The sequence below is a fragment of the Calonectris borealis genome, chromosome 1 (assembly GCF_964195595.1).
Source record: "Calonectris borealis chromosome 1, bCalBor7.hap1.2, whole genome shotgun sequence".
In the NCBI taxonomy this organism is placed as follows: Eukaryota; Metazoa; Chordata; class Aves; order Procellariiformes; family Procellariidae; genus Calonectris; species Calonectris borealis.
In genome coordinates this window covers 64,876,703-64,904,166 of record NC_134312.1, presented here as the reverse complement: position 1 = coordinate 64,904,166, position 27,464 = coordinate 64,876,703, and the positions used below count along the sequence as shown (strand labels likewise).

The 27,464-nt window shown below is 46.0% G+C and overlaps 2 protein-coding genes across 2 annotated transcripts in view; one reads left to right on the top strand and one right to left on the bottom strand.

Annotated features, from left to right (window-relative positions):
- Nucleotides 1-501: 501 nt before the first annotated feature.
- On the top strand, nt 502-17,560 carry DENND11 (DENN domain containing 11). Its single transcript, XM_075158183.1, has 9 exons — nt 502-742; nt 6,807-6,906; nt 7,973-8,131; nt 8,824-8,977; nt 9,237-9,375; nt 9,844-9,975; nt 10,159-10,309; nt 10,798-10,866; nt 12,351-17,560. The coding sequence occupies exons 1-9, from the start codon at nt 502-504 to the stop codon at nt 12,544-12,546; spliced, it is 1,341 nt and encodes a 446-aa protein (XP_075014284.1). The 3' UTR covers nt 12,547-17,560.
- Nucleotides 17,561-18,936: 1,376 nt separating this feature from the next.
- AGK (acylglycerol kinase) overlaps nt 18,937-27,464 on the bottom strand; it is a 37,271-nt gene continuing 28,743 nt past the window's right edge. The window contains exons 12-15 of the mRNA XM_075158171.1: nt 26,789-26,886; nt 24,479-24,549; nt 21,139-21,223; nt 18,937-19,403 (exon numbers count right to left, since the gene is read on the bottom strand). Coding sequence (XP_075014272.1) covers nt 19,266-19,403; nt 21,139-21,223; nt 24,479-24,549; nt 26,789-26,886 — 392 coding nt within the window. The 3' untranslated portion in view covers nt 18,937-19,265. The remainder of the gene's footprint in view (nt 19,404-21,138; nt 21,224-24,478; nt 24,550-26,788; nt 26,887-27,464) is intronic.

The following is a 27,464-nucleotide window of genomic DNA, read 5'->3' as shown; positions in this document are numbered from 1 at the left end:
CTCCCCCTTAGCGTTCCTGCTCAGAAAGGCAGCTGGCCTACGCTGGGGTCGCAGGCGGGGGGCACAGAAGGCAGGCAGCTGGCTCTGCCCTCCGGGAGGAGGTGAAGCACGGGGAGGCAGGTGCCTTGACTCGGGGAGCCCCCAGTCCTCCTGTGCTCCTCCGGGAGCTGGCACTGGAGAGCACAGAAGTGGGGAGACCCCCGCCAGGGCACCCCTGGGGCAGCTCCAGCTGCTCCCCAGGCCCCTCCCGCTGCCCCCAGCGCCTCATCGCGCCCCCGCAAAAACGTGCCCGGAGCCGCGCCACGCCACGCCCCCGGCGGCACGCCCCGCCTCCTCAGCGGCACGCCCCTCCCCTCCCTGCCCGGCCCCGCCTCCTCCACGGCGGGGGCGTGGCCCTCCGCGTCCCCGCCCCGGAGCCGCCCCCCGCCGGCGGCCGGTGCGGCGCGGGGGTGCGGCGCGGAGCGGCTGGGCTGAGCGCCGTGCGGGCGGGGGGCCGCGGCCATGGTGGAGCGCGCAGACGAGGCGCCGCTGCTCTTCTGGGCCGAGGGCCCCGCCGTGTCCGCGCCGCCGCCCGCGGCCGAGGCGGGCGGCGGCGGCGGCGGGCGGCGGCTCGGCGGCGGCTGGAGCGCGGCTCCATGGGGCGGCGCGGGGCCGGCGGAGGCGGCGGGGCCGCCGCCGCGGGCGGAGGCGGAGGAGGACCAGATCGTGGCCGTCTTCGTGGTCACCTTCGACCCCCGCACGGGTGAGGGGCGCCGGGGGCGGGCGGGCCGGGGCGGGGGGGGCCGGGCCGGAGCCTGCAGTGGCCGGGCCTGGGGCTCCCGGTGCCGCTGGCGTAAGATGGATGCGGGCCGGGGCCGGGCTGCGGGTCCCGCGCGGCGGCATCCCTCCTCCCGCGGGGACCGCTCCCCCCGCCGCGTTTGAGGGCAGTGTCGCCGGACCCCAGTGGAGAGCGGCCTGCGGTAGCCGGGCTGCCCTCTGCCCCCACGGGAGACCGCTGCTTCACGGCACGGCTGCCGGTCCCCCGTGCCCCGGCCGGCCTCCCGCGGAGTGCCGCGCGCCAGGGGACCAGGGGCCGCGGGGGTCTGCCGAAAACGGAGTATAGGGGGGATTGCATTCGATCTCCATCCCGCCGGGAAGAACTTCTGACGGGAGGAAGGCGCCGCTCGTGGTGCCGCTCCGAGGCGAGCCGGTGTCCCGGGCAGGGACGGGCGTAGCTCTACTCCGCAGCGGGACGCGGGACAGGGATGCTGGGGACGGCGCTGGGGCACCCCCTGCACAGCGTCCAGGCCTCGGGCCGAGCCTCTGCCCAGCGCTGCCTGGGGGGCACCAACCTGTTAGCAGCATCTCGAGAGCATCCTTCTGTCTCCGTGGCGTGGCATAGACCTGCCTGCAGCTGTCGGCGATGGATGGCCGTTATGGCAGGCGTAAATCTGGCAGGCACGCAGGGCATGGTCCCCAGCAGCAGCAGCTCGGCTGTGTATTTCTTGGTGACCTGTGTGTTTTAGAGGCTGGCCTCTGGTGGGATCTCTGGGACTCTTGGTGCTTTGAAGTGGAGTGCTGCGATCCAGGAGGGCAGAGGAGAGGGGCAAGGGAATGTATTTTCCACCTTTCACTGCCATATCTATCTCCCTCGGCACTGTCAGACTTTGGTGTTGTATCACTTCTTTTACTGACAGAGGTTATTCATTTCAAGTCTGCAAATCAGCATTTCAGAAGATATCTTAACTTTGTTTTCTTAGTCTCGCTGCTCTAGCGGTGTCCACGAAACAGGGTGTTATGACACAGACAGAAAGTTAGCACCCACCTCGCATCTCTTAACGCAGGTACTGTGCTTAGGGGTCTGATGTCCCGGGACAGATTGTTGGGTCTTTCGGCTGCCTGGTGCCAACCTGGGGTGCAAAGGCAAGAGTAGGGCGTAGCTTGGTTAAGTCTTGGTACAATCAGAAAGTTTAGGAAGTATCTTGGGAGATGCAGGAGCCCATTTGCATCCAGATCGGGGAGCGAGCTCCTCTTTCCTCTGTAGACAGACACTTTCTTAGCAAATCCATAGAAGAAGACAGGAAAGAGCTCAGTATGGCATGGTGGGGTTCTTCAGTGGAAGGGGGAAGTAACTGACTGCTCACAAGAGGGCCCTGAGAGTGAAGACTGAATCCCGGTCTTGAACTGAAAATCCCAAGGAAGTAGTGAAGAGAGCGGAGCCCCGAGTGTGATGTGCTGTTTCACGTGCACACTGCCAAACAGCATGGCCGCTATGTCCTGAAACACCAAAGGGCTTTTGAGAAGTTACCTGTTTCGTACTGCGCCGGAGAGAGGTGTCTTCAGTCTAGAGGTGAGAGGCTTTTGACTCATCAAAATCCAAAATGAGATTGGATGTCATCTTTCCAACAGGAGATGGAAAGGGGAGATGTTTCTTTTAAGTATCCAAAACATGGAAGAGTCCGGATGACTGCAGCAACAGCAGGCTGTCTTTCAGTCTGAGAGCATATGCCTTCTACGAAATTGAGATTTTCTTGGTTGGCAGAAAGCTGAGCTTTCTCAGGAGTTTGTCTGAACCAGCTGTTGCTTTGAATGAAGTCCAGGGAAAGTTGGGAAACAGCTCTTCTCACATCTGATGTGCAGTTAATGCTGGGTGTCATCAGCCTTGGAGTAGTCTATCAAGTCCAGGAAGATTCAGCCTCCCACTGCTACTCAGCACTGATGCTGAATGTAAGGAGCACGATAGGACTGTGAGGAACACATCAAATGTCAGCTTCACAGGTGGAAGGCAAAGTGCCCTGTGGAGGATGTGGACTCAGAAAAAAGGTCTTGAAGCTGCAGTGATGTGAACTTGCTAGGGTCAGAAGGAGGATATGGGAGTTCCTGGGTCAACCACATCAGGTGGCGTGAAGGACTTCTGTAATGTTCACAAGGGTATCTGGTCCTTGTGTGTGACTTAAAGGAGATCACCCACTCAGTGTCTGAGCTAGAAACCTGCTTGATCCTGCCCAGGAAAAGCACAGCAGACCTTTGGTAGCTTGCTCAGGCATGTGAAAGGCAGAATTTCTCCTCCAGCTGGGAGGGTAGTTATGCCAGGTAATGTCTACTCAAATAGAGGCGAGCAGTTGGGTGAGAGATGTTTTACTGTAGAAGGATGAAGTGGTTACTATGCTAATAAAGAATGTAACAGCTTTCTTCTTAAATTTAGAAGGGCTTGAAGCAGGCAAGTTCAGTGTATCTAGCAGATGCATGTGATGAGGTCACGAAGGAAGGTTATGGGGTTGCCAGGTCACTGTTACGGTTCCGGTATCCCTGGGACTCTGTTGATGCTCGTGTGTATGTGGCCAAACATAAGAGCCAGAGGCAGCTTCTAAATCAGTGGTGCTTTTCCCACCTCCAGCATGGTGAACCTTGTGGCACTTGAGAAGGAGCTCTTCTCATCACTGTTACAAAGATGGCTCTTGCACTGATACTGAAAGAGAAATTATGTGCAGAATGGTGGCAGCCTGGGAGCCAACCATGCCATCTTCTCGTTGCTCCCTCCCCTCCTTCAGGGGGTGACCGGTGGGGAATGTTTTGACACTTCATAAAGTGTGACAATGGGGTCTGTGCAAACACTGCCCCTTAAAGAGCACACTCACAAGGGGCTTTAACGAGGCTGCTGAATTTCCTACTGCGGGCGTTCCCTTGGGCGGGTGGTAACAGAAGACCCAAGACTGCAGCAATGGGGATGCATCTGGTAGGTGTGACCTACTTGGCATTAGGCTCGAGCACATGTGCTTTCTGAGACTCATACTTGTTTGGGTAAAGCAAGTGGGGAAAAAAAAAAACGAACAATAAATTTTGCTTTGGGAAGGAGATAAAGAAAGATGAAGCAAAGTCCATGGCCACATCAACTCTCTCAGAGCAGAACAGTCGAAAAGAGGCTGAACCTTCTTAGCCCTTTTTCTGTGATGGAGATGATAATAGTCAATCTTGTGGAGGTCCCACACAGTCTGTTGGCTTAAAGGGTGATGTGAGTAATGGGGGGAGACGAGGAGGGAAGAGAGGGAAGTAATCCGTTTTGCACCAGTGAACATGCAGATATTCTGTTTTTCTGTCCCACATTTCGTTCATGCAGGAAACGGAGCCAGCGTGATGGCTAGGTCACGCTTTGTGCTTCTCATGTCCTGGCACAACGTGGTAGCATTGCACAGCTGGAGACCCAAAAGATCTTGGGAAACATTTAATGGTGAGGAGGGCCAGGTGATGACCACCAAATGCTAGTGCCATCCTCATTTCTGTAAGGATCTGAAAATCCAGGGGAGAGAAAATACAAGAGAAAGAGGAAGAACATCCTTAAAGCACACCAGAAGCTGAGAGTGCTGGTTCTGACCTGGCCTGGAGCTGGGAGATAGCTCCCAAGGAATTTCCAGATCTGCAGATTTGACTCTCGGCAAAACCACTCGCCCGCTCTCTAACGCTGGGTGACTCTCACTTGGAAAGTTTCCTGCGCACACGAGAGCTGCTTTGTGCGCGGGGAAGAGCCATGCTTCCTGTTTTTCTACAACATTGCTCCGTCCTCCGGTTTCTTGGGCAGGCTGGCAGTCGCTATCGCGTCTAGGTGAAGTCTCTCCTTTGTTTGCTCTACTGTTTCACCAGACCAACTTCCTTAATCTTTTTTTTTTATCTCCGCGTTTGTTCTCCGACTGCCACGTCGCTCGTACAATTCATAGGGCAAGGTGGCGTGAGGAGCTGCCAGGAGTGCAGGTGTGGGTTGCTTGTGACAGATCCCAGAAAAAAAAATAGCTGCATGATATGCGCGTTGGTTTTGTGGTTACATGTAGGGCAAGGATCTGTTTCAAGGCATCTTTTCCTTCCTTACTGCTGCAGAACAGGCATTGTTTGGGCCGTGTCCACTTCGACACCTCTGTAGTGGCCATTACACCTGACAGTAGCGTTCGTGACTAAACTGAACAAAGTCAAAATTTGCTTTGCTCGATGGTGCTCTTGCATATTGATCTATTAATCTATAGGTAATGACCAAGAAGTGATTCTCTGCGATGCAAGACTTAAAAGCGGATCTGGCCTTAACCACGATTTTGTGGTTAAGAGGCAACAGTCTTAAGAGTTGACTTCCTCGCTCTTTCAAGGAAGGGTCTTGTGCCTTTAAAAAGAAAACCAAACACACGCACAAAAAACCCCAAACAACAAAAGCCAACATCTATATATAATACGCAAAACCTACAGGGGACCGCGCAGGCTGACATGATGTCACTGGCTTTCTCTGCCAGCCTTTCACAGGCCTCAGAGGCGAAGGCTCTTTACAGCAGAGCTCTGTGGTTTCGCGTGTGATTGCACAGCGCTGTGCTCGGAGTCACGAGGCTGCCGCGGCTCCCCAGCCAGCCCGGCTCTGCAGGAGAGGTCTGCTTGTGGACCAGAAGTGGTTAGTTGGACGCAAAGTCTCTCCCGTTGCCACACTTAACGCTGTTGTTTTTTTGAAGTCCTTGCCAGGCAGGCTTGGGGGAGGTCTGCTGAATACAGTATCTATGTGAGAAGAAAAATAGCCTATTTAAATGTCAGTAGCTAAGCCCGATTCCTGTGCCGAGAGTGCATGCATATGCTTGTGCAGTATGAGTAATGACACAACAGACAGGCTTCAGAAACGAGGCCTCGTATTTAAATACCTCTAAAAGTCTCAGCTGAGTGTAGGGCCTTTCCGAATGTACACTGTCCGTGCAAGCGCAGCTGGGATGCTTACCCCAAAGGGCAGTGGAAGGATTGTACCGGTAGAAAGCATCGTCAGGGTGCATCTGCCATTGCATTATACTGAAGAATGTTTGTTTGCTTTGTTGTTAAAACGAAGTCGCATTACTTCAAATGCTGTTGCTATGGGCAGAACAGGAACTCAGTGAGTAAACCTGGAGCACGTCTCGGTGCAGTGGGAGTGTCCAGATGAGCAGGATAGGCTCTGAAGTGCTGGCATGGGAAAGCCTGAGAAGTCCCACTTCTTTGTCCATGGTAAACTTGCCGGCGGCAGGGCAGGACTTCATCAGCTTTAGGGACTTTTTGTGACTTCTGTGATATCATCTGTTCCAGGATCAGGGTCCTCAGGTGGCCTTTTCCACTGAATAACTGCATGCTTTCTGGCTGGGTTGGCAGGTGACAGATGTTTGCTAATCGTGATCTAGCTTGTAATTTATGTGCTTTTTTGTTTGGTTATTGCACCATGCACAAACATGTTGCAGTACTTGGATCACCTCAGCCTCCAGATAAAGCTCCAGCTAACTACTCCTATCCTAAACTAAACATGCGGGATTCCAGGGAGAAGTAGTGATGATTGGGATGCTGGCTTAGGGGTTCCTGTTTGACCAGCCCTGCCAAGCGTAGCCAAAGGAGGATATTGATGGTGGTATGAGCTATCACAGAGACTCACCCTAAGGAGCAGCAGTCTATACTTTGGGTTCTTTCTATATCGGATACTTGTGTAGACGGCCTGAATGGAACAGCGTTAATACCGTAACTCATCCACTGTCAGGTAAATCCACTGTAGCGGCTCTGTGATTAAGCATATCAAGGGTAGACTCGCAAAACAGCACTAGCTTCAGAAACGGCTCCAAAAATTCTGCAATATCTGGGTGTTGTGCTGCAACAAGTAACGTTTGCAAGAGATGTGTGGAGTATAGTATGTCAGCTACTGTCTGTGACAATTTAGGAGTTCAGGAGTTGCGTTAGTGCACTGTTACTGGCATCCCAATGATGTAAAAGCAACAACTCGCTGTTGCAGGTGTTTGCCCTTTAGAAATGAGTATTGTGTTCAAGTTTAGCCAAATAAATTTGCTTCTCGACAGGCAACATGGTGGAGTGGTGTTTACCCCAAGATATTGATTTGGAAGGCGTGGAATTCAAATCCATGGCAAGCGGGTCCCACAAGATCCAGTCAGATTTCATGTGAGTATGTCTGAGCTGTATTACTTCTTCCTTCTCTTAGCCGGACATCTACACCACCACCCCTTAATTCAGAACATGCAAGAAAAATACCATCTATGAAGTTAAGTTCCTGCATAAACATGCTGCTAAACTGTATCTAGCTGAGCCAAAGATACTCTTCAGATACTCTCAACATCGCATCAAATACCGGGTAGCTGTGTGGGATCTGCTGGATGACAGCTTTGGCTGTGGAGGCCAACTGGTGAATGGGGCAGGCCAGCTTCTCAGTGGTGTGCAAATTTTAATGCGTATTGGGCAAATCATATTGCACTGCCACTATTGGGACTGTCAGCAGAGGCCTAAGGTGAAGGGGAAAGAATGGCAGAACTGAAATGGGAAGGATTTTGCAGGAACTGGACTTAGAAAAAGGTTCTTAATTCTGCCAGTGCTTTTGAATCCTTTCAATGTTGTGATAAACAGTCCTTGCTCACTTTCTTCTTTGCTAGCTTCTTCCTTCAATGGAAAGACATAAGCTAGGAATTTTCTCCATTCCCATCCTTTTACTAACCCAGTGTTGCAATGCAGCAATGTTTTGCAATGAATTAGTGTCACAATTTCTTTTGGTCAGGAATAACAGTTACTTTCTCAAAGGCATGTGAATTTACCCTGGCACTCCGCTAGAGTATGCTTCCAGGTATTGGCACCCAAAATATGACTAGGTAGCTAGACCATACTCACATCTTCATGCACTGTAGGCTCTTCTTCCTTGGAAGAAGGGCACTGCATTGACTGGGTCCAGCATCTTCTGTTGGTCTTCCTTCCAAGTTCTTTCCTTACTTGATTTCCTTACCAGCCTGTGATGTGGCTGGTAGGGGCTTTAGTGGGAATTCCTGCCTAAAATGTCCTGCCTTGTTCCTGAGATGCCCGAGTCCTACCCTCAGCCCTTCAGATAGCAGGGTGGAATTTCAGGGGGTTCCTTAAAGAAGAAACTGCATTCCCAAATCAGTATTTTTAGCCGTCAGTTACGTTTCTTTCTTCCCCTTCCCTCTTTTTAACACTAATCCTTCTGTCAAATGTTTGTCTCCAGTTATTTCCGGAAAGGGCTCTGTTTTGGCCTGGCCTGCTTTGCCAACATGCCCGTGGAGAGTGAGCTAGAGCGTGGTGCCCGCATGAAGTCCGTGGGGATTCTCTCCCCTTCCTACACCCTGCTGTATAGGTACATGCACTTCCTGGAGAACCAGGTCAGGTAAGTTCCCTTGGGAATGGGACTGGCCACTCCCCACCTGGGAGAGGTAACATTGCCTTGATGGAGAGTGGTTTTAGGCGTGAGCGAGAATTTAGCTATAATGCTGAGCTATGATTTCCTTGAATGACTGCTTCTCCAGAAAGAGTTACAGGTTCACAATGGGAAGGAAACAAGTAACTGACTAGCAGCAGTCTGTGCGTTGCTAAGAGGCAAGTCAGATGCTATCCAAACCCTACTTATTTCATGGGGACATAAATATCAAGGGAACAGTTGAGAGGACAAGAAGTTCCCCTTTTCTCCTTCTGAAAACCATTTCACTGAGGGCTCACAAAAGGCTTTTAAACCTACGATGGTGATCCTGGCTAGGTGTATGCTTCAGCTGTGTTGAGTGGACCTGGCAGGGAAAATGGTGATGGTAGAAAGGAAAGCTGTTCCTACGTGAGCATATTTAAAACAGGATCAGTCCAATGCGTACATCAGCTCGCCGTCTGCTTCAGTCCTGCCCGTGTTCTCTGGCTGCACTGAAAGCTGGTGTTACTCCCGAGGCTTCGGCTGCCCTCCTGGATAAGTCTGTGCAACTGAGGCACCCAGGGCTCCTTTGCTAGCTGGGAAAGCAGATGCTGGCTGGGGGGCAAGGCACTAAACAAGTCTGGAGACACTACAGATCTCCCCTTTTTTCCTTTCATTTCCAGACACCAGCTGGAGATGCCAGGGCACTACTCCCACCTAGAGGCATTCTATGATGACAAGAAAGGAGTTCTCCCTGATAGCAAGGGCACCCCCACCTCTCAGCAACCTGTCCACTGGCTGCCGTCCATCCACAGATACATGTACCCAGAGATGAAGGTGAGGCAGGTGCTCTGAGGCTTGCAGGAAAGTGCAGTGTGCTGCTGCTCCTTGCTGTGTCTCATACTTCTTTATATAAGCAGTCACTCCAGCGCTTTGTAGGCTGCTTTAGATAAGATTTTGTTACTTGGGCTGTTACAAGCGGCTGTTCTCTGTCACTGCTCTGTGCTGGTCTTGCTCCCACATTTAGACTTAGCATCTGTGCATGTGTCCCTGTTTCACCTCTGAGCTGTTTTCTTCCCTTTCCCTCCACCTGCAGATCACACACCCTGCTGGCTGTATGTCTCAGTTCATCAAATTCTTCGGTGAGCAGATCCTTGTGCTCTGGAAGTTTGCCCTGCTGCGCAAGCGCATATTGATATTTTCACCACCCCCAGTTGGAGTTGTCTGCTATAGAGGTATGTTTCCAGGGACACTGCAGAGCTCTGATCTAGTAGGCTGAAGCACTGCAGAAACGCCTGTGGGTACTGAGGGCATAGACATGACGCAGGTCTTCAAAATCCATTGCACCCATTCCTTGTGAAGACACCGTTCAGCCTGCATTTACCCATTTCCTACAAAATGCTTTTCTTCAGGCCTTTCTGGTAAGGACATACCTGGCACTGTCAAATACAGTTCCTGTCAACACAGGAAAGTGAGTGCTGAATGAATCTGTGGAACTTAGGACATGGGATTCCTATGGGAGAACTGATTATTTCCTACCCAAAACAGGTTGTCCCCACTTGAGAAGTTCTGGTGTTCAGGGGCATGTCAAAGCTCCAACCCTTGTTTTCATAGAAGCGTGCAGGAGAACTGGGTAAGCGGGGTTCAGAATGCCCTTGAGGGAATAATGAAAGCATCTCAAGATGTACTTCTCCTGTCCGCAGTGTATTGCTGCTGTTGCCTTGCCAATGTTTCTCTGCCTGGTCTTGGAGGAACTGTCCCAGAGTCCAAACCATTCTTCTATGTGAATGTGGCAGACATAGAAATGCTGGAGACAGAAGTATCATATGTGGCCTGTAAGTATGATGGATTAGGCATGACATTTTTAACTTCAGGCTGCAAAATGTCTTGAGACACCAGACTGTGCAATAAAACTAAATAGGATGTGCATGGAATGACTAACTATGAAAGCAGGAGAGAACAGTTGGTCTGCTGGGAAAGCAACACGCTGCTCTGAAAATCTTCTCCGATTTTGGCAGGTACAACAGAAAAGATCTTTGAGGAGAAACGGGATCTCTATGATGTCTATGTGGACAACCAGAATGTGAAGACACATCACGAGCACTTGCAACCACTCCTGAAAATTAACAATGCTGACAAGGAGAAGTACCGACGGCTCAATGACCAGAGGTAATAATAGACATCTGGGTGGTCCCGGTCCTGATAGGAGAGCAGTGCAATGCGGGATAAAGAGGACACTGCTCCTTTGTACTTTCCTTCTTGTTTTAGTATTTTCAAAGTTTCCCACTGCTTCAGCTCATCTCTCTGAGATTCTGGTTCCTCTGTAGCTGACTGGTATGAGAGCCCCTGGGCACTCTGCACACGTACGATTACTCTGCCAGTGAGCTGATGGAGCAGACAGAAGGCAGGAAGAGAAGCAGAAGTTGTGACTCACCACTGGCCCACCACTGATCAGCAGCAGAACTGAAAACGTAGCCTGATTTCCAGTCCAATGCCTTATAAAGACTATCCCATTGCCTCAGATATTGGGACAATGGTGTTAGTCTGATTGGTCTCCAAGAAATGGATGTGAAGTTTTTAGTCGTAGTCCTTATCTTCACGTAGTGCTTTGAGGTTCACTGTAGGTATGTACATTTAATCTGTCTCCCTTCTCTCAGGCAGATGTTAATGTATTCTCAAGAAGTGGGTGAGGATTGTAGCTCCTGTGAAGAGGACCTTTTCATCTTGTGAGTGGCTACCTCTAATACTTAGTTGATCACTGTTAGGTTTAGGGAGCCTCTTTCACCGATTTCGTGTTGCACTGGTTTGGCATATTATGAAGCATCGTGGTTAACGTAATTCCATAGTCAGCTCTCTTCCTCTAGAGATCCAAGAACCAAACTGGCTCTTCCTCTTCAGATCATCTTCCTTTCAATTCGAGAAGCCAAATGCAGCCATATTAGTCTCCACTAGGGTCCTTTAAGTGCTGGGAGGGAGGAGGGAATTTTAAAAACAGAATTAGAAATGCAAGAATACCCTCCCATTTTTGAAAACATAAGCACCATAGGACTTCTCATGCCAGAACATTTGGCTCAGGAAAGGGCAGTGTCTGTGGGAAGCAGGCACCGTACCGTGCAGGGGGAGGTGCAGTGAGGAGGGAAGACCTGCATGTGAAGACTCGGCCCATTGATGTGGCTAGCTTTGCATTTGGCAAACAGAGGAACCAGAACTGGGCGTAGAGCATGAGGTAAGGAATTAGATGAAAACCACACCTCTACCACCTTCACTGCCTGTTGCTATTGTTCACAGTCTGCAGCAGGTGAGAAGTAAAGGGATGAAACCGTGTGAAGGGCTGTCGGGGCAGAGCTCTGATCGCTGAGCTGCACAGATGTAGTCAGAGCTCTTTCAGAACAGCCTTGCGTGTTCCTAGGAAGGTACTAGGTAAGAAGTAGCTCTCACCGTGTTCTGCGCCAGTAATGGAGAATTTATTTACCCGGTGGCTTACCAGATGGACGACAACACTGTTTCCTCCTTTGCATTATGGGAGCTATAGGTCTGATGTACCCACTTGGTTACCACAAAGTACACATTAGCTGATAACGTGGCTTGCTTCTGAAGAGTGAAATGCCTACCATAAATCAGCCAGAGAGAAGTGCTGCTGTAAATTAAAAGTTACTGCTTTATCTTTGTTTATTCTGGGTCATCCATAGGGTGGATGAAAAACTACTACAGCGTCACCTAAGGAGATTCAGCCTGGAGAAGAGAAGGCTTCGGGGAGACCTTATTGTGGCCTTTCAATACTTATAAGAAAGCTGGTGGCAAACTTTTAAGCAGGGCCTGTTGCAACAGGACAAGGGGGAATGCTTTTAAACTAAAAGAGGGTAGATTTAGACTAGATATAAGGAAGAAATTTTTTACAATGAGGGTGGTGAAAGACTGGCACAGGTTGCCCAGAGAGGTGGTAGATGCCCCATCCCTGGCAACATTCAAGGTCAGGTTGGATGGGGCTCTGAGCAACCTGATCTGGTTGAAGATGTCCCTGCCCATGGCGGGGCGGGGGGGGTTGGCCTAGATGACCTTTAAGGGTCCCTTCCACCCGAACTATTCTATGATTCTATGATCTATGATTAAAGGGGGTTAAATGCAGTTCTGGGGCTCTGCTGCCTGTTTGGTAAGTATGCTATCTTTTTGGGGGTCCAATGCCATCATCTTAGCTGACTTTATCCTATAGGTTTTTCATGGAGCAGAACAACCGCATATTTCAGACGCTGATGGAGGTGTCGGCCAGCCAGGACAAGACACTGACAGCTGACCACGCACGAGGCATGGGCCTGGATCCTCAAGGGGATCGAAGTTTCCTTATGGACCTGCTGGAAGTGTATGGCATTGATGTTATGCTAGTCATTGACAACCCCTGCTGCACTTAAAGCAAGGGCAAGAGAGATGGGGAGCAAAGATCACTTTTTAAAGACTACCAGACATTGCTTAGGAGGATCACTGGAATTCATCACAGCCACTGGACGGATCTCATTTTATTTAATAACTTTATATGGAGAGTATTTATAATTTTAAAACAAAATGTGATTTTATTTTCTCCCCCTCAACTTCCCAATGAGTACCTGCTCCAGGTTTTGTTTGTTTGGTTTTTTTTTGTCTCCCTTTCTCTTTCATTTGTGTTTTTTTGTTTTGTTTAGATAGGACCAGTGGCACCTTTGCACCAATCCTCACTGTTGCCAGTGATAGCTAGGTTTTGGCCTAGCCTGGATACCTGAGGGCTGAAGACTTCAGGAAAGCACTTTGTCTGATGGGGACCAATGTGAAATGCTGTAGCTGAGCTCTCAAGACTTGACTGGAAAACCCTCCTATCATCCCCTCTTCCACTTGGGGACTGAAGAGAGCTTCAGCACAGGCTGTTAGCGGCCCAGCCTCATAAAACATCTCCTGTCCTACCATGTTTATTGGTGGGGACAGTTAAACCAATGATAAAAAAACACGACTCCTTCAAACACCCCTCACCCAACTTTTAGCAGCTGGGTTGGAATAAAGCCACCCTTCCTCGGCAATGGCAGAAGCAAGTTTGGGATAAGGGGGTGCTACAGGATCATATGACTTTGCTTACCGGAGCGGCGCGGTTTCACTTCCAGCACTTGAGGTGGTATAAACTGGCAAAGACTGTACCTATCTATCTCATAGCTGGAGAAGAGCACCATCTCTACTTCATCCCTTCTACCACTTCCTCTGGTTTTCAGTTGCATCACACGTGCTGCTTTGGTTTAAAATCTTCAAACCAGCAAGATGGTCTCCCATTTAACAGGGACCAACATCACTGAGCCACCTTGCAGTCACTATGTTCTCCAGCCTCAGCTCAGATGGTGCTGGGCCGGATTGGGTTGAATAAGTATGCTTTAACTAATGTCACTAGCCCTTCCTTTGTAGCAGGTGGTACTTGTCACTCCTTTGCTTTAACTTTGTCTGCTGATCCTCCTTTTGTCAAGCAGCCTTCAGCACTGCCTGCCACTGTCCTTGGCTTTCAGTGTGAGACAGAGAGCAGTATGTGACCTTTCAGCCGGAATGGCTTCACAGTTTGCAGGAGGTTCCCGTGGAGTTTGGTGTTCTTAACCGGTGCAGCTGCTAGAAGCAATGTCTAACAGCAAGCCTTTTTTTTCCTGGGCAGAGAAGCTGCAGAACCAGATGAACAGTGTTTCTTACTCGTGTGCTGTGGAAAGAATAGGATTCAGTTCATGCAGGACCAGGAAGGTTAGCACAGTAAAGAGTAATCCCTGCTTTGCCCAAAATCCTTCAGCCAGTAGTAGCATCAGCTTTAAGCTAACTGTTCTTCCTGAACTGTGGCTATAGCTAATTAGCTGCTGCTTCTACCATAACAGACTTCAGCACCCTTGGAGCCTTTCTGCAGTTTGTAGAAATGCAAACTGTAGCTGATGTATCCATTTATCCTAGCATTTTATAGATGAGACAGAGCCTGAACCACCACGGTCTCACACGCTAGTTCTTTTTAAAACAGGTGAAGCAAATGTTCTCCAAGTAGACCCTCTGTGGATTGTCTCCCTCTGGAAGGAAGGAGGCTGGCATGTCCTGTTTTTCCTTGAAGGCTATCTGCAGCAAAGGGGTAGTTTTGCTTGCTGTGGATTCAGAGGTTTTAGTGAGGTGTGGGATCAGGGGCCTCACAAGGCTTATTGCACAGTTCATTAGTATGAGCTTCAGCATATTATGTTCCTGTGACCTGCCTGTCTCTGAGCAGTCACTCCCCTGCCTGCTTTTTCAGGGCTTTGGATGTTTTTGTACAGGAGAAAACATGCTGCTGCTTGTATTGCCAGTTGCTCACAACTGTAACGTAAACATCCTTAGAAGGTTGGGGAGAAAAATGGAGAAAGAGGAAAAAACAGAGCTGAATAGCATTTAATGGAAAGACCAGTCTCTCTTCCTTAAGAAAAGGCTTTGTTTTTAAATTGACACTTCTAGTATAAAAGTGACCCACAATCTTCATGCTTTTTTCTAACTTCCACTTTAGTTTTAACGTGTTGTCTGCAGTGAAGATCCCTGAGGAAGTACAGTTGGCACTATATTGCTGTCACTCACTTAACTTCCTTCAGATATAAAAAAAGGAACTGAAATTAGTCTCTAGCAATTCTTCCTCTCACTTTCTCAAAGGTTTGCTACATCATTTAGCTGTGGTCAGCTCTTAATGACTTTCTATTCTCTTTGATGTCAGTAGTTCTTTTGCTGAACTAAATAGAAACAAACCTTTAATTTGTCATTGAAATTTTACAGCCTCTGCAGTCAGAGGCTTTCTAACACCCTGCATTAGAGCGCTATGTTCGCAAGCTGTCAGAACACCAGGTCTACTAGACAGCACTGCTACAGCCCACCAAGCAGAACCTCCTGAAATTACTGTTTGACATTTATTAAACCTCTGCTTTCCAGAAACTAGGTCTTCAGTTGCTAGCAGTAGTCTGGGTGCAGAAGTATCAAAGCAAGCAGATTACTATAAAAGTAGCATCCATGCTACATCCCAGCTGGATGGCTACAGCCTATTTTGCTCTTCCTTGTTATTTTGCTTCTCTACAGCCTCACTTGGCAAGTGACTGCTACAAAAGACAGAAAACAGAACAAAAAGACTTCTCTATCCTACCCCTTCCTTGTTTGATTTGCTGCAAAAGAACTTTCCACCTGTGCTCCCATTTTCTAATAGACGTTGCTTTTATTGTTGTCACGTGGAAAATCCTTGATAAATGGGTGCATAGTATAAACAAATGGCTACAACTTGGGGCATGAGGGCTTGTTCAGTAGGCTGTTTTTGTTTGGAACCAACTTCACTGAATCTCCTCTTTCCAGGAAAAAACATAATTCACGGTAAAACAGTTAAGTGCATACGTTTAAAATCCCCTCCTTGGCACTTAATAGTTGCTTTTTTGAATACTAGGAGCTTGAAGGGAGACAGTTACTTGGTGTTTTTTGAATTAAAAGAAGGAGGAAAGTGTGGCATAGGATAGGATATTGCTGATTACTGCAAAAATTCTCTTCTCCATTTGAAGTACTTTGCCTTTACAGTGGTGCCTTTAATTTCTTTCTCTGGTCAGTTGCCTGTGATCAGAGCCCAGGCTGAATGGTGGTTACAGTAACCATGTATATATCCTGTGCCCTCGTCTGGTATGGTATGGTCTTCTCCAACACCCAAGTCATAGCACAGCCATTGAAGGTTCTCAGTTGTTACTTGCTTGAGTTTGAACAGGAGAGCAAGAGCTTCATAGTTGCATCTTAACTCAAGTTGCACTAGAAATGTATAATCAAGTAATGAATTATTATTACTTGTACTATCTGGATTGGAGGGTAAAGCTTGGGAGAGAAATAAAAGCTAAGTTTTCAATCTGAACAAGGGATATCATGCCAGACATTTAAATTATCCAAAAGTCTTTTCACTGCAAGGTTAGGCCAAGCTGCATAGAGCCAAGTACAACTAAGAATTGTTGTACTAGTATAGTGGATACTAGGAGAAAGGCATTTTACTTAATTAGAGTTCAGATTTGTCTTAGAGACATGGTAATACCTAGCATATATGAAGTAGTTATCCAATGTATGTTAGAGCTAATGGTCATGCCTGTCACAGGAGATGAGCTTGCCTATCCAGCATCCTTACAGGCAGAAGAAAGTTCCATCACCTTTTCAAGGGGAAGTAGCTTACTGTACACCTTATTCTGTAAAGCAGTGCTACTGTAATACTTCTTCCATTTTAAGAACTGCCAAAGTTAATGGGCAAAAGCTGGAAGTAGCTGTGGCCCTCTTGGTGACAGACTATGCAAGGGACAGGCATGCTTTGCTCTGGGAGGGGGAAGGGCAAGAGCACTCTGTCCTAATGCAAAAGTCTAGGTACAAAGCATGCATACTAACCCAAATTCTCTCATCATAGGTATTACTTCTAAGTTAGTTGCTGTCTCCTTTTTGCTCCCCCTCCCCCCCAAGCTAGTGGTCCAGTGATTATGGGAGAGGACAACACATACGTCTTTTGTGAGGGACTGGAATGTACTGACTTAACAGAATGATATGTCTGTCTAAAACAGAGAGTACTAAATGCCTGTGAACCAGGATTTCAGGTCCTGGTTAATGCAACATGCCATTCGAATAGGAATGTTTAATCATGGTTTAAATAAACAGGTGCCTTGGGCTGGTCCATCATTAGGTTGTTATCCTTCCTTTTTATTTATATTACAGTATTTTAAGCCCTTCTAGAATGGACTGTAAGTTGAAGCCAGGATAAGTGTTTTCATGAGCAGGACCTAGGATTCTACTACTGCATCCTGTCTTAAGGGTTCGTACAAAGAAAGTGGTTTGTCTTGCTGTCAGACAGAAGCATGAGAACTGAGTCCTTTCCTCAACACTGCAGATAGCGGGTTCAGCCCCTGCTTATTTTATGTGATGTTTTCCTCACACCTCCCCTCTGAATGTTGCAAATCAGAGGTCTAGAACCACTCCACACTGGAAGACCTCTGAATTGTAGAGGAAGGGGAAAAATGACTTGAATTGTATTTATACAAGCTACTCAACTTATGCTGATGTGAATATTTAAATATCAGCTGGTGTCTCAGACGATCCGTGGTACTTTAACATCAGAGCAGCATTAACAATACCAATTCTGAAGGGAGCTCTTGGTCACCCTCAAGCAAGGAATCACAATGCAATGGGAGCTGTGCGTCTGATACTATGGAAAAGAATTAGTCACTTTCCCTGTAAAATGGTACAGATGAACCAGAAGCTAGCTCTTATCATCTCACCCCTTGCAGCAGGCTGGTTGTAGTTCTAACAGCTCTGATGTTGTTTGCATCTTGCAGATGTATGGTTGCTCCCATAGGCCTGTGGCTGTGTAGAGAAACTGCTTACTAAAACATGGGTATTTTTTTAATACAATTAAAGCTTACCTTTTTGAAATGGCTGCTGCCTTGTCTTTCCTGCCACTTGAGCAAAAGCATTGCTAATTTTATTACAGAAGCATCAGCTTGATGAAAAACTCAATTGCTGAGAACTGCCCTTGACTCGGAATGAGCCAGTGGCTGCAGAGCAACGTTCCGGGTGTCTCTGTGGCAAGCAAAAAGAGCAGAGCACAGCCAACATGTTCCCTGGAGAGTATTGCAGGGGTCCACTGGGCACTATTAATTGCTGCAGGTCAGAAGAAAGACAGCACAACACAGGCCCTATCACCAGCATAACTATTAAAAAGAACTAGCAGGCTTCTATTCCCCTAGATCTTAGTCAAGAAAGGGATGAGTGCTTGCCTGAATAGCTTAGGTAATTAGTTTCTCCACACTATCGTCAAGGGAAGGACAGCATTCAGTTTGGTTCTGGCGTCACCCAGAAAACCAACCCTACTTCCCCTTTCAAAGCATTTTTCCTTTAGCAAGTCTCCAGCAGAGGATGCTGTTGCAGCAGCACGCAGCCAGGATGCAGTCTTTAATAAAGCTGCTGGAAGTCAGTTCACTAATGTCCAAAGAATCAATCAAAGATGAACTTAGACTAGATCACAGATAATACGGGGACTCTGTACAAACAACAATCACATCAGAAAAATAAGGATCAAATTTTTTTCTTCCAGTAAGCAACACAGAATCATGTGAACTTGTAAGTTATAATAAGAAGGGCAACACATAACCTTGTCTAAGTCAGTATTATTTCCTTTCAGCAATTAAAGTGAAGCTATAAACAAAAGCTCAGAAAAGCAACAAAACTAATTACAGTACTGGGGCTCCAGGGAATGTAGGTTGCGTAAGGAGTGATGAGCACTGTTTACATTAAAGAGAAAACAACCAGACACAATGAATAAAAAGTTCTTTGGATGCCCTTATTTGTGTTACACTACTACAGGAATAAAAGGAATACTTACAAAGACTCATTTGGCTTGTTAAAGAATCTTTCCACATGTACTTCATACAGCTTTGGGTCAATGATGACATTTTCCAATTTGCTTCTGTGTAATATACCTAAACTTGATCAAAGGAATATATTTCTACTATATTATTAACTGGAACTCTGTGCTGTTGAATCTGGCAAGATGAAAAAAAATAACATAAATATCCTACCCAGATACATACAGGGAATTTTTAAACTTCCTCTGAAGCTTTGTATCACCGATCTCCAAGTTATTTTGTGACAGAGTAGATAACCAACCACTGTTTTAATGTGGCAATTCCAACATTTCATAGACCTCCTTTGCATTACTCCCCCAAAACAAATTTTTCCAACATCCCAGATTTTGCGAGATTTATACATAGGTAAAGTAGACCCAAACTCTTAAAACACAAGGACAGGTGTGCTTTCATTTTACTTTAATATACAATTGCATTAAAGCAGTAGCATCTGGCACACAGCACTCAGCCTGCAGTGCTGTAAATGGAACACTGATGACTTCTCTGGGGGAAAAAAAGATGCCATCAAGTTAACATGCATTTCTTAGAATTTTCATTTGCATTTTTAACCCCTTTGAGACTAGCCAAATCAGCTTCCAATGGAAGTACCTTGTGCATAAAAATAGCCAAATGGCTTATTAGTCTGGTGGGTCTAATCAAGTCAGTGAGGTCTCATGTGCCTTGAAGAGTCCCTGATAAGACTGGTAAACACTGGCCCCTTTTGACATGAATTCTCATTGTACTGCTGCACGGAGCATCTGCTCTCTCATTCTGGGATCACAGAAGAACCGGAGTTTCCGCGGTAATAGCTTCACCTCCACAGGCATAGCTTCATACTCCTCATTATCAATGCCAAAGGATCCCTCAGTGCCCTGTGTACAGACAACAGTGCTGATCAGGGTTAAATATCAAACAGATTATTTCAGCAATGCTGTAATACCGATACCTGATTTTACTAATAGACTACAGGTGAATACTTAGCTGAGTCTTAACCAAGATGGGCCCCTCCCTATGCCTTCCAGCCAGTTTGGTCTCAACAACACAGTGAGAGCTATCCTTCACCACACATAATATATTAAGAGTCTGTTGCATAAGATGTTACCTCACTTAGTTGCTAATTGGTGATAATTAAATGCTAGGGAGCTTTAATGACCCACATTGTTTATACTGAAGGATTCTTTGCTATTGGAACTACAATTATATGCACTTAGATCTTGGTCTGCCAGTGGTGACAGAAGCTAATCTGCAGAAGTGCCTGTTAAATAACTCCTATTAAATCCACGTTACAAACAACTTTTGGTATTGTTTTACTATATCGATCTGAAATGTGAGATGCAAAGTAATTCACGGGTCAGGAAATGCTCAGCAGTAGAATTTTCTTGAGCGTTTTCTTTAACGCTGGTAAAGTCACCAATGTTAAAACCATTCATCAAAATGGGAGGTTGAGTTTACCTAAACAAATTTGGTGACTGCTTTGCATGCACTTGACTCAAGGTAGGGCTATGTTACATGGATACTCAAACTAGCTCCAAGTGAACTAGTACACAACAAATTAGAGAAAGTAGCATAGGTCTGGAAGTCAGAGGTATAGCAGTCCACCTGGATCAACATAGCCTGCTTCTCTGCAAAGCTGGTGAGACTCATCCGTGCTGCCTCCAGTTCCTTCATGACAGCTAGGGACAAGGAATTGAACAGCACTGCTGTGTGCCATGCACACATACTCTGAATGCCTTCGCAGCAGCTGCGGTATGAAGAGCTCATTTTATACCACAACCCTTACTTATGGCTCAGCTGTACTTAGCCAGCACTCGAGAGTATTCTTTCAGAATCACAAAACTGCCATGGTATGAGCTTGATACAAGTATTAGGATGCTGGCTAATCACGACACCATCATTCATGATTTTCACTTCGTAGCCACAGATTTTTTTCACCTTTGGGCATGTTCTAGTCTCTCTTAATATGAAATTCTTTTGCTGAATGATAGATCATTTGAAGATAGAAATTATCTATGAGATTGAATTCATGTCCTTGCAAAACCAAGAAACAGTCCTCCCCAAGGCTGCAATAACAGCCTCTTCTTTCTAAGAGGCAACAAAAGACTAACCTAAACTACACAGGCAGACACAGTTTTGGCTTCTTTTTCAGCCTCATCTATTCAAAGTTTCAAGGCAGCTCCCTATAGTGATCTGAGCCCCACTGCCTTGTGTCACCCTCCTTGATCTCCACAAAGCTTCTAACAGTTATCTTCTCTACAGCACAATCCCTTCCCTTCTAGGGTAAAATGTAAACAAGGATTTCAGCCTTCAATACTACGGAGAAGAAGGTGTGCATATGCAATGCACCTGAGTAAGAGACCCTTTACAAGGGGTCTCTTTACAAGAGACCACCACCACTGTCTACATAAAAGGTCTGTCACCATTTACTGGCAGTTTCCCCTCTGGTTTAGAGAGCACTTTCCAGTACATGCCTCCTAGTCAAGGACTGAGTGTGTCTCACTGGCAGCATAGTCAACCTCCCAGATTTGGAGTAGTGATTTCTTAATGTGCAGCATGAACTGGCATGAGGAAATAAAGCGACAGCATTTTCCGACTCCCGCAGCTTCTCACCTCTGGAAGTTGCAAGATGCATCTGCTGGCTTGGATGCACTGACTCCCTTCAGAGCACATATGTGGATCATGCATCTTTTGACTTCTGTTCAAACAAAAAGAGAGGTAAGGTAAGGAGATGATTCTCTAGGAAATAGCCATCTTTAGGGATGACACGTCACGGTGGGCTGGTAAGTCATTATGCATTTGGTAAACTTAGAGGTTATATGTATATACAAATACTTGTGAGTTTAACTGTGAGAAAGTAAAACAGACATTTCCTCTTCTGCTGCCGTCAATACATATAACAGTATGCACTGACAACCTCCAACTAGCTTCGGCTCTGAGGCTCACTGAATATATTTGAACATACAGCAGAGTTTGTTTTTAATCAAATATATATATACTAAAAGATTAATGAGTGAATGCGAGGGAATTAAACATACTCCATGCAATACAAATTATAAATCATTGATGGCATGCAATACTGTCAGTTTATACAGTGCTGTACAAACAAGCAGCAAGATTCCCTGCTTAAGGTTTAACCTGCTCAAAGTTTGACATACAAGGTCCTAGATATTGCACTCAGGTGAGCAAGTAGATTTTTTGGTCCACGAAGGTAAATGAGGCTCTACACAGATGCAATTATGGAGTCAAGCGAAGCTCAAAAGAGACAAGGTGTGGAACTAAAGATCAGTCAAAGGAGAATGCTGGTAGAAGCAAATAGACACAAGTCCCCTTGCAGTGATTGCCTCTCTAGTGATATAAAAGATCCCGTATAAAAGGATCAGAAATAATTTCCATTTGATTCTGCTCCTTACTCAAATCAAGACAGCAGAGTGAAACAGGGGCAAGACCAAAGCCTAACAGCAACAGTTACAATTGATTGTTTTATCCCACTACATACTGTGAATTACAAAAATACAGGCAGAGAGAGAACCACACCATCTACCGCAGATAACACACACAATTTTAACCTAGTTCTCATCTCCAGAAGCTGCCGATGTGAAATGATTCAGAGTAAGAATCTCTAACCAAAAAAAGTCTCCTGCAATGTAGCCGGTAACTGTATTCATGCCCCGGAGTGACAGCTCTCCATACTTCCATATAAGCTGGCTATCAGGATGTGGATTACTGCTACACTCTCCATCCCCGCTCCTTCCCTCCAGCACTTCTTAGTAAGCACTACGGCGTAACCACCTGTTCTTCCCCCACCTTATCTTAAACATCAGCTCTCCCCCTGCTGCAGGTGCTCTTGTTCACACAAATCTGATCCACAGCCGTAGGGCACTTTTATACACCTGGGATGACCTACTCCTTTCTTTGAAATCCAACAGCAGTTGCCCTCCAGCACTCTGATGCACCCCCACACACATGCCCCCACACACACTGCCTGAGCCCTCATGGTACTTTCCTGCTGGATGTGTGGTTTCCTCTGTGTGATCCATCCGTTCTGATCAGCTTGTGCCAGTGCCCTCTTCAATATAAAAAACCCCTTGATATCTGCACTGATAAAGTATTTTCCCTAAAAACCTTTTCAACCCCCCAAATTCTGGTGGAGTTTAAAACTATGCATTAAAAAAGAAGAAAGAAAGAGCTTCTTCACACATTTCCAAAGAGTAACCCTGCTGGTGCTAGGCCATGGGGAGCCTCTAATAATGGGCTTGATTCAAACCTAGCTGCCAAAGGGGATTGTGAGGTGAAGAGCTTCTCTGAACACCCTGATTTTGCCTTGCAAAAACAGGGCATTCTTGTGTTCTGACTCCTCTCTGTAGGACTCACCAGTCCCTCCCGCTGCTCCCCCACCGCATACACCCCTCTTTCTCTTTCTTTGTTAACTACAGACTTTTGGGCACTATTTAATCAAAAGAGCTTGTTTCTTTGAACTTTGCTTGAGCAGCAGCTCAAAACTTGTGGTACTGCCTCTAATCAGCTCTAGCCAGCAGGGCATGTTACCTCTCATCAGAGGCTTTTTCTGCATGACAGTGTAATTGCAGTCAGAAAATGCGACATACTACTGTGTGAAGCGCGTCCAGTCCACATGAGAGACATTCTTTACAGTGCGTGTACGCTCAAATACCCCTCCCTTAAATCACACAAATTCATCCACATTTTTTCTGTTAGCAAAGTGTCCAGGAACCCAGCATAGCATCTCCTTTGCCTCCCTCCTTTAAGAGGACAGATTCTTCTTGCTGCTAATGGGAAAATCTCCTCCTCCTTTCCTTCCGTAGCCTTCAAAGCAAAGATTTCAGTCCCAAGCAACCTATGGTCCACATAGCTCATGCAATTTAAAAGCAGTTGCAGGTGGTAACCTAACCTACCATGTATGCATCGATCAGAAGATCCTATACCCACTGAGGCTCGTGGGATGCTCAAATAAGAGGCCTGCTGCTGCTATTAGTATCATAAACAAGACATACATGCAGGAATTATTAGGGTGATGACTCGCAGGTAAAAATGTGTTGAAATCTTTCCATTGATTTCACTAGAGGGAGCTCTAAGACTAGAAAACTGTATTGGCAAATAAAAAGGTAACATGCAGAAGAGCACTCTCGGATTTAGGAGGAAAATCTGTTGCTGGTAAAAACTGCTCGGAAGATGGAATGTATTTGCTAGTGGGCCTGTATGGAGGAGCCGGAAAAAGCAGCTCAGATTTGTGTCTGGTGAGAGCAGGACGAACAAACGCACTACAAGGCAACATTCCAAGCACAAAGGAAGCAATACATGTTTACTCTTTCACTACATGCTGCTTCTTCATACCTGCAGCCTTCTTACTACATGTGCAAGCAGCACCAATACATTTTCTTAAAGTCCCTGTTTAAATTCTCATCTTCCAAAAGTTCTTCCAGCTCAGACCTAGTTTCTCACAAGAGTTATTGAGTCAAGAGAGCCCTTCACTTAGAAGCAGGGCCTGTCTAATCACAGAGTTCAAAAATTCCAGGTACCACTAGTACAAACGTAACAGCTCTGTGACCCGCCTCTCAATCCACTGAGCAGCTAGGGATAAAAGATTCTGGGGATAAGTCTGTATGGCTGTCTATAAAACTCGATTATGACAGTATTATCCAAGTAGCACTGATCAATAGCAATGGGGAAAAAGACGAAAGGTATAGCACACTCAGAAGCTAGGAAGAACTCCAGGTAGACTGCTCTGCCTTGTTTCCAGAAAGAGAAAATCAGTAAGAATTTTAAAGAACAAAATCAGTAATCCTCATGAAACATTACTGACTGGTGTTTCTTTGCAGTTCTCTGCTTCTGAATTTTGCAGCACAAGATCAGAGAAAAACAGCACACTTGTCAGAATTAGCATTCCGACTCATACAGAGATTCTGTCATCTTTTTGCAGCCTTCCCACACTCACCCTCTGTTTACAAACTGTCCTTTGCTGACAGTATCTGCTTCAATGCAAATATCCATGAAGTCTTCAGTGCGCTACGCAAAAAAAGATTCAGAAATGAAGGAGTTAACACTTCAAAATGCCACACCCATGATACTGCAATATGTTCACAAAATGCCCAGTCCTTTGTCCCACTAAAGGAGGCAGAAGATGCATTTCTGCATTTCATGCTTTTTTTCCACTCTCGACTTGAGATTTTGATTATAAATTATAAATAGTAAATTCTCATTGATGACTATTCAACAATAAATATCACAAGAAGTGAAATAATGATTCACATGTTTGGCTTCTTGTTACATTTCACACACTTATTAAAGACAGTAATAGCAGATCACGTGGGTTTTCTTCTGTTCACAAAGATTTCTAATCAATGGGTCTTTCATGACTTTAAGCAATAGTACAATGATGCAACATTTGGCCACCAAACACTACAGTAAGAGAATTATAAACAATACAAATTGGAAGACAAAGTGTTCTTGATATCATTCCTTTAAACTCCTTACTTAGCTTCTTTTCTATTTACAGCCTGCCCTTAAACCAAGTATACAGTAAAGCTTTTGCCGGGAAAACAACTTTGATTAAGATGCAATTCATTTTTCATTTATTTATTTTTTTTATTTATTTTAACATTTCTGTCCTGGAAAAGTCCTAGTGCAGATGCAATCAAAATGACAAAAGTAAAAATAAATGCATCTATTAGTATAACTTGTTTTATTCCTTTGCTGTATCTGCAGAGGTAGGCTTGGCACTGTCTGAGCCGCACCTGTATGGCTTTATCAGCTTCTCTTGATCAGGGCAGCCTAGGCATGAATCTCAGGTGAGACAAAAAGACAGGAGCAGCTGACAATACTCTGCAGATACGCCCTGGTATCGATTTGAGAGAGCTGTTGTTCAGCTTTAATGGCTACAGGGACAATGGCTTCAAGAGCAGGAGTTAAAAGCAGTTGTAAGGGGTCCATATCTGTAGAAAAAAAGATGCAGTATAAGCTACTTCCAGCTCTAGAAACAGAAAAGTACAACTGCCCTAACATAAACTTGTCCATTTCTCTAGGTGATGCAAGAGACCCGAGAACCCTAGGTCACTTCTCTGTTCAATACCAGTATTAAAGTGCATCTTGAAGGCATAAGTCTGTGGCAATGAGATAGTTTTTCAGTTCTTGGTAGGTCTGTTTTTACTTTACATCACTGACTCTAATCCAGTTCAGCAACCAAAACTGTTTTGTTCAAGGGCCATCTAGAAACCACTAAAAAACCAAATACCCTGGTAGTCTCCATCTAGCTTCTACCATTACTAGGACACTGGTGGTCCAAATCATAAGCCACTGATGAGGAAGAAACTAAAACTTATGTGGTACATTCTAAGGAGAAAACAGGAGGAAATTTTAAGACTAGATTTGCCTGGGTTTTTTTTTTTTGACCGATTCTACAAAGATAACATACCAATGTAACACAGCTTTTCAAGTTCTTAAAGAACCTGAATTCTGAGCAAGAAACACGTTGCAGTAAGTTCAACACCTCCTGTTAATCTGGGTGCAGTGGCAGTGGTTTCCTGCAGCCATGAGGAAGACATGAAGGGCAGCTCACCAGTACAGGATCACTGTGTTAGCATTTTCCAGTAAAATTAAAGACCGACATCTATCCAAATAGCTTTCACAGCAATAAAATTGCACCAAAACACAAATATAAGCCAAAGACAGGTTTTAAAAGAGTGAATGAACAGCATGAGCATGTTGAGAAGGTTATGACAGGAACAGTTTCCTTGCTCCCTTGATTCTCCTCTCCACAACCACCTGCATTTCCTGTCCTTTAATTCAGTGTAGCCCCTGTCCTTTCTCTTGTCCCAGTTCTTTTTAACTCTTTGCTCTGCAAGCCAAAAGACAGAGGAAAAAGCCACGATTCCAGGCAGACATTCAGGCTCACAGCTTCCTTCCAGCACCAACTTATAAAATAGGATCACTCTCCCATGGGTCAAGAAGGAAAGGAGTGCCTATTTTGAGCTTTATTTTCTCCTGGGCAATCCTAAAGCTTCTGTTTGGCTAGTGAAACCTTCTCGTTATACAAATTGTTCTTGATTCCATTGCATCCCAGTTTTACATGGGTCTCCAGCGCTTTTACGCTGGCTCTGAAACTTGCCCATTCCTGGATTCAGTCATGGGCCCCTCCTTGCATAGGGTAGTAACTTTTATTTATATAGACGTAAGAATGGGAGTTTAGCAAGAAAGGAAAACTCTGTGAGCAAGCAGCATTTGGAATCCAGTTATACTATGGTCTTACTGTGAGATCAAGCTGCCTGTTCCGAGTTGCAATGGAAAGCTCAATGGTGGATAGCTTCAGTTCTTCCCAGTCCTCCGGGGTTACCTCCTGGGGGATTTCTGCGAATCCAGAAGAGAAGATATCATTAAGTGGAATTTAATTACACAGATCATCATTGCACTGCTATGAAGCATGAACCATCAATCTGCAAAAATCACTCTGACCCATTGTGACCACTAGCTTTGTTTCTTTCGAACGTCAAAATCCTAAAAAAGGAAAAGGGAGCTTTGGGAGTACTGAAGGAAAGAAAAAAATACCACCAGTATTCACACAGTAGCAGGAAAGACTATCAAGCACATTACGTGGCAGCCCTGTGAGTCCTTTCGCCCAGGGATTAACAGATCTCCTGGGCTAGTATTACAGGAACATTTAGAAAACACATGAAGCACTGCTACCAAAAAAATAGGAATCCAATGTTCAGGATGCAGTGGTAATATGTATTTTCCATAGGAGGAAACCCTAGGGTTCAGTTCTTGTATACAGGTCACTTAGTCCACACTTCTGTCTAATCACCTCTGCCAGCCAAGAAGGAATGAGAAGGACTTTGCATCACTCCAGATTGCGTAAAATACGTGCTCCCCTTCCTCCTGCAGTCTGCCACATGCACTGCCTAGCTAACAACCCAACCCGAGAGAGG

Excerpts from the sequence above, each read along its gene's own strand:
- DENND11 (XM_075158183.1), top strand. The coding sequence starts at position 502 with ATGGTGGAGCGCGCAGACGAGGCGCCGCTGCTCTTCTGGGCCGAGGGC. Across the intron at positions 8,978-9,236 it reads ACATGTACCCAGAGATGAAG|ATCACACACCCTGCTGGCTG; the intron begins GTGAGGCAGGTG and ends CTCCACCTGCAG. Across the intron at positions 10,867-12,350 it reads GAAGAGGACCTTTTCATCTT|GTTTTTCATGGAGCAGAACA; the intron begins GTGAGTGGCTAC and ends TTTATCCTATAG.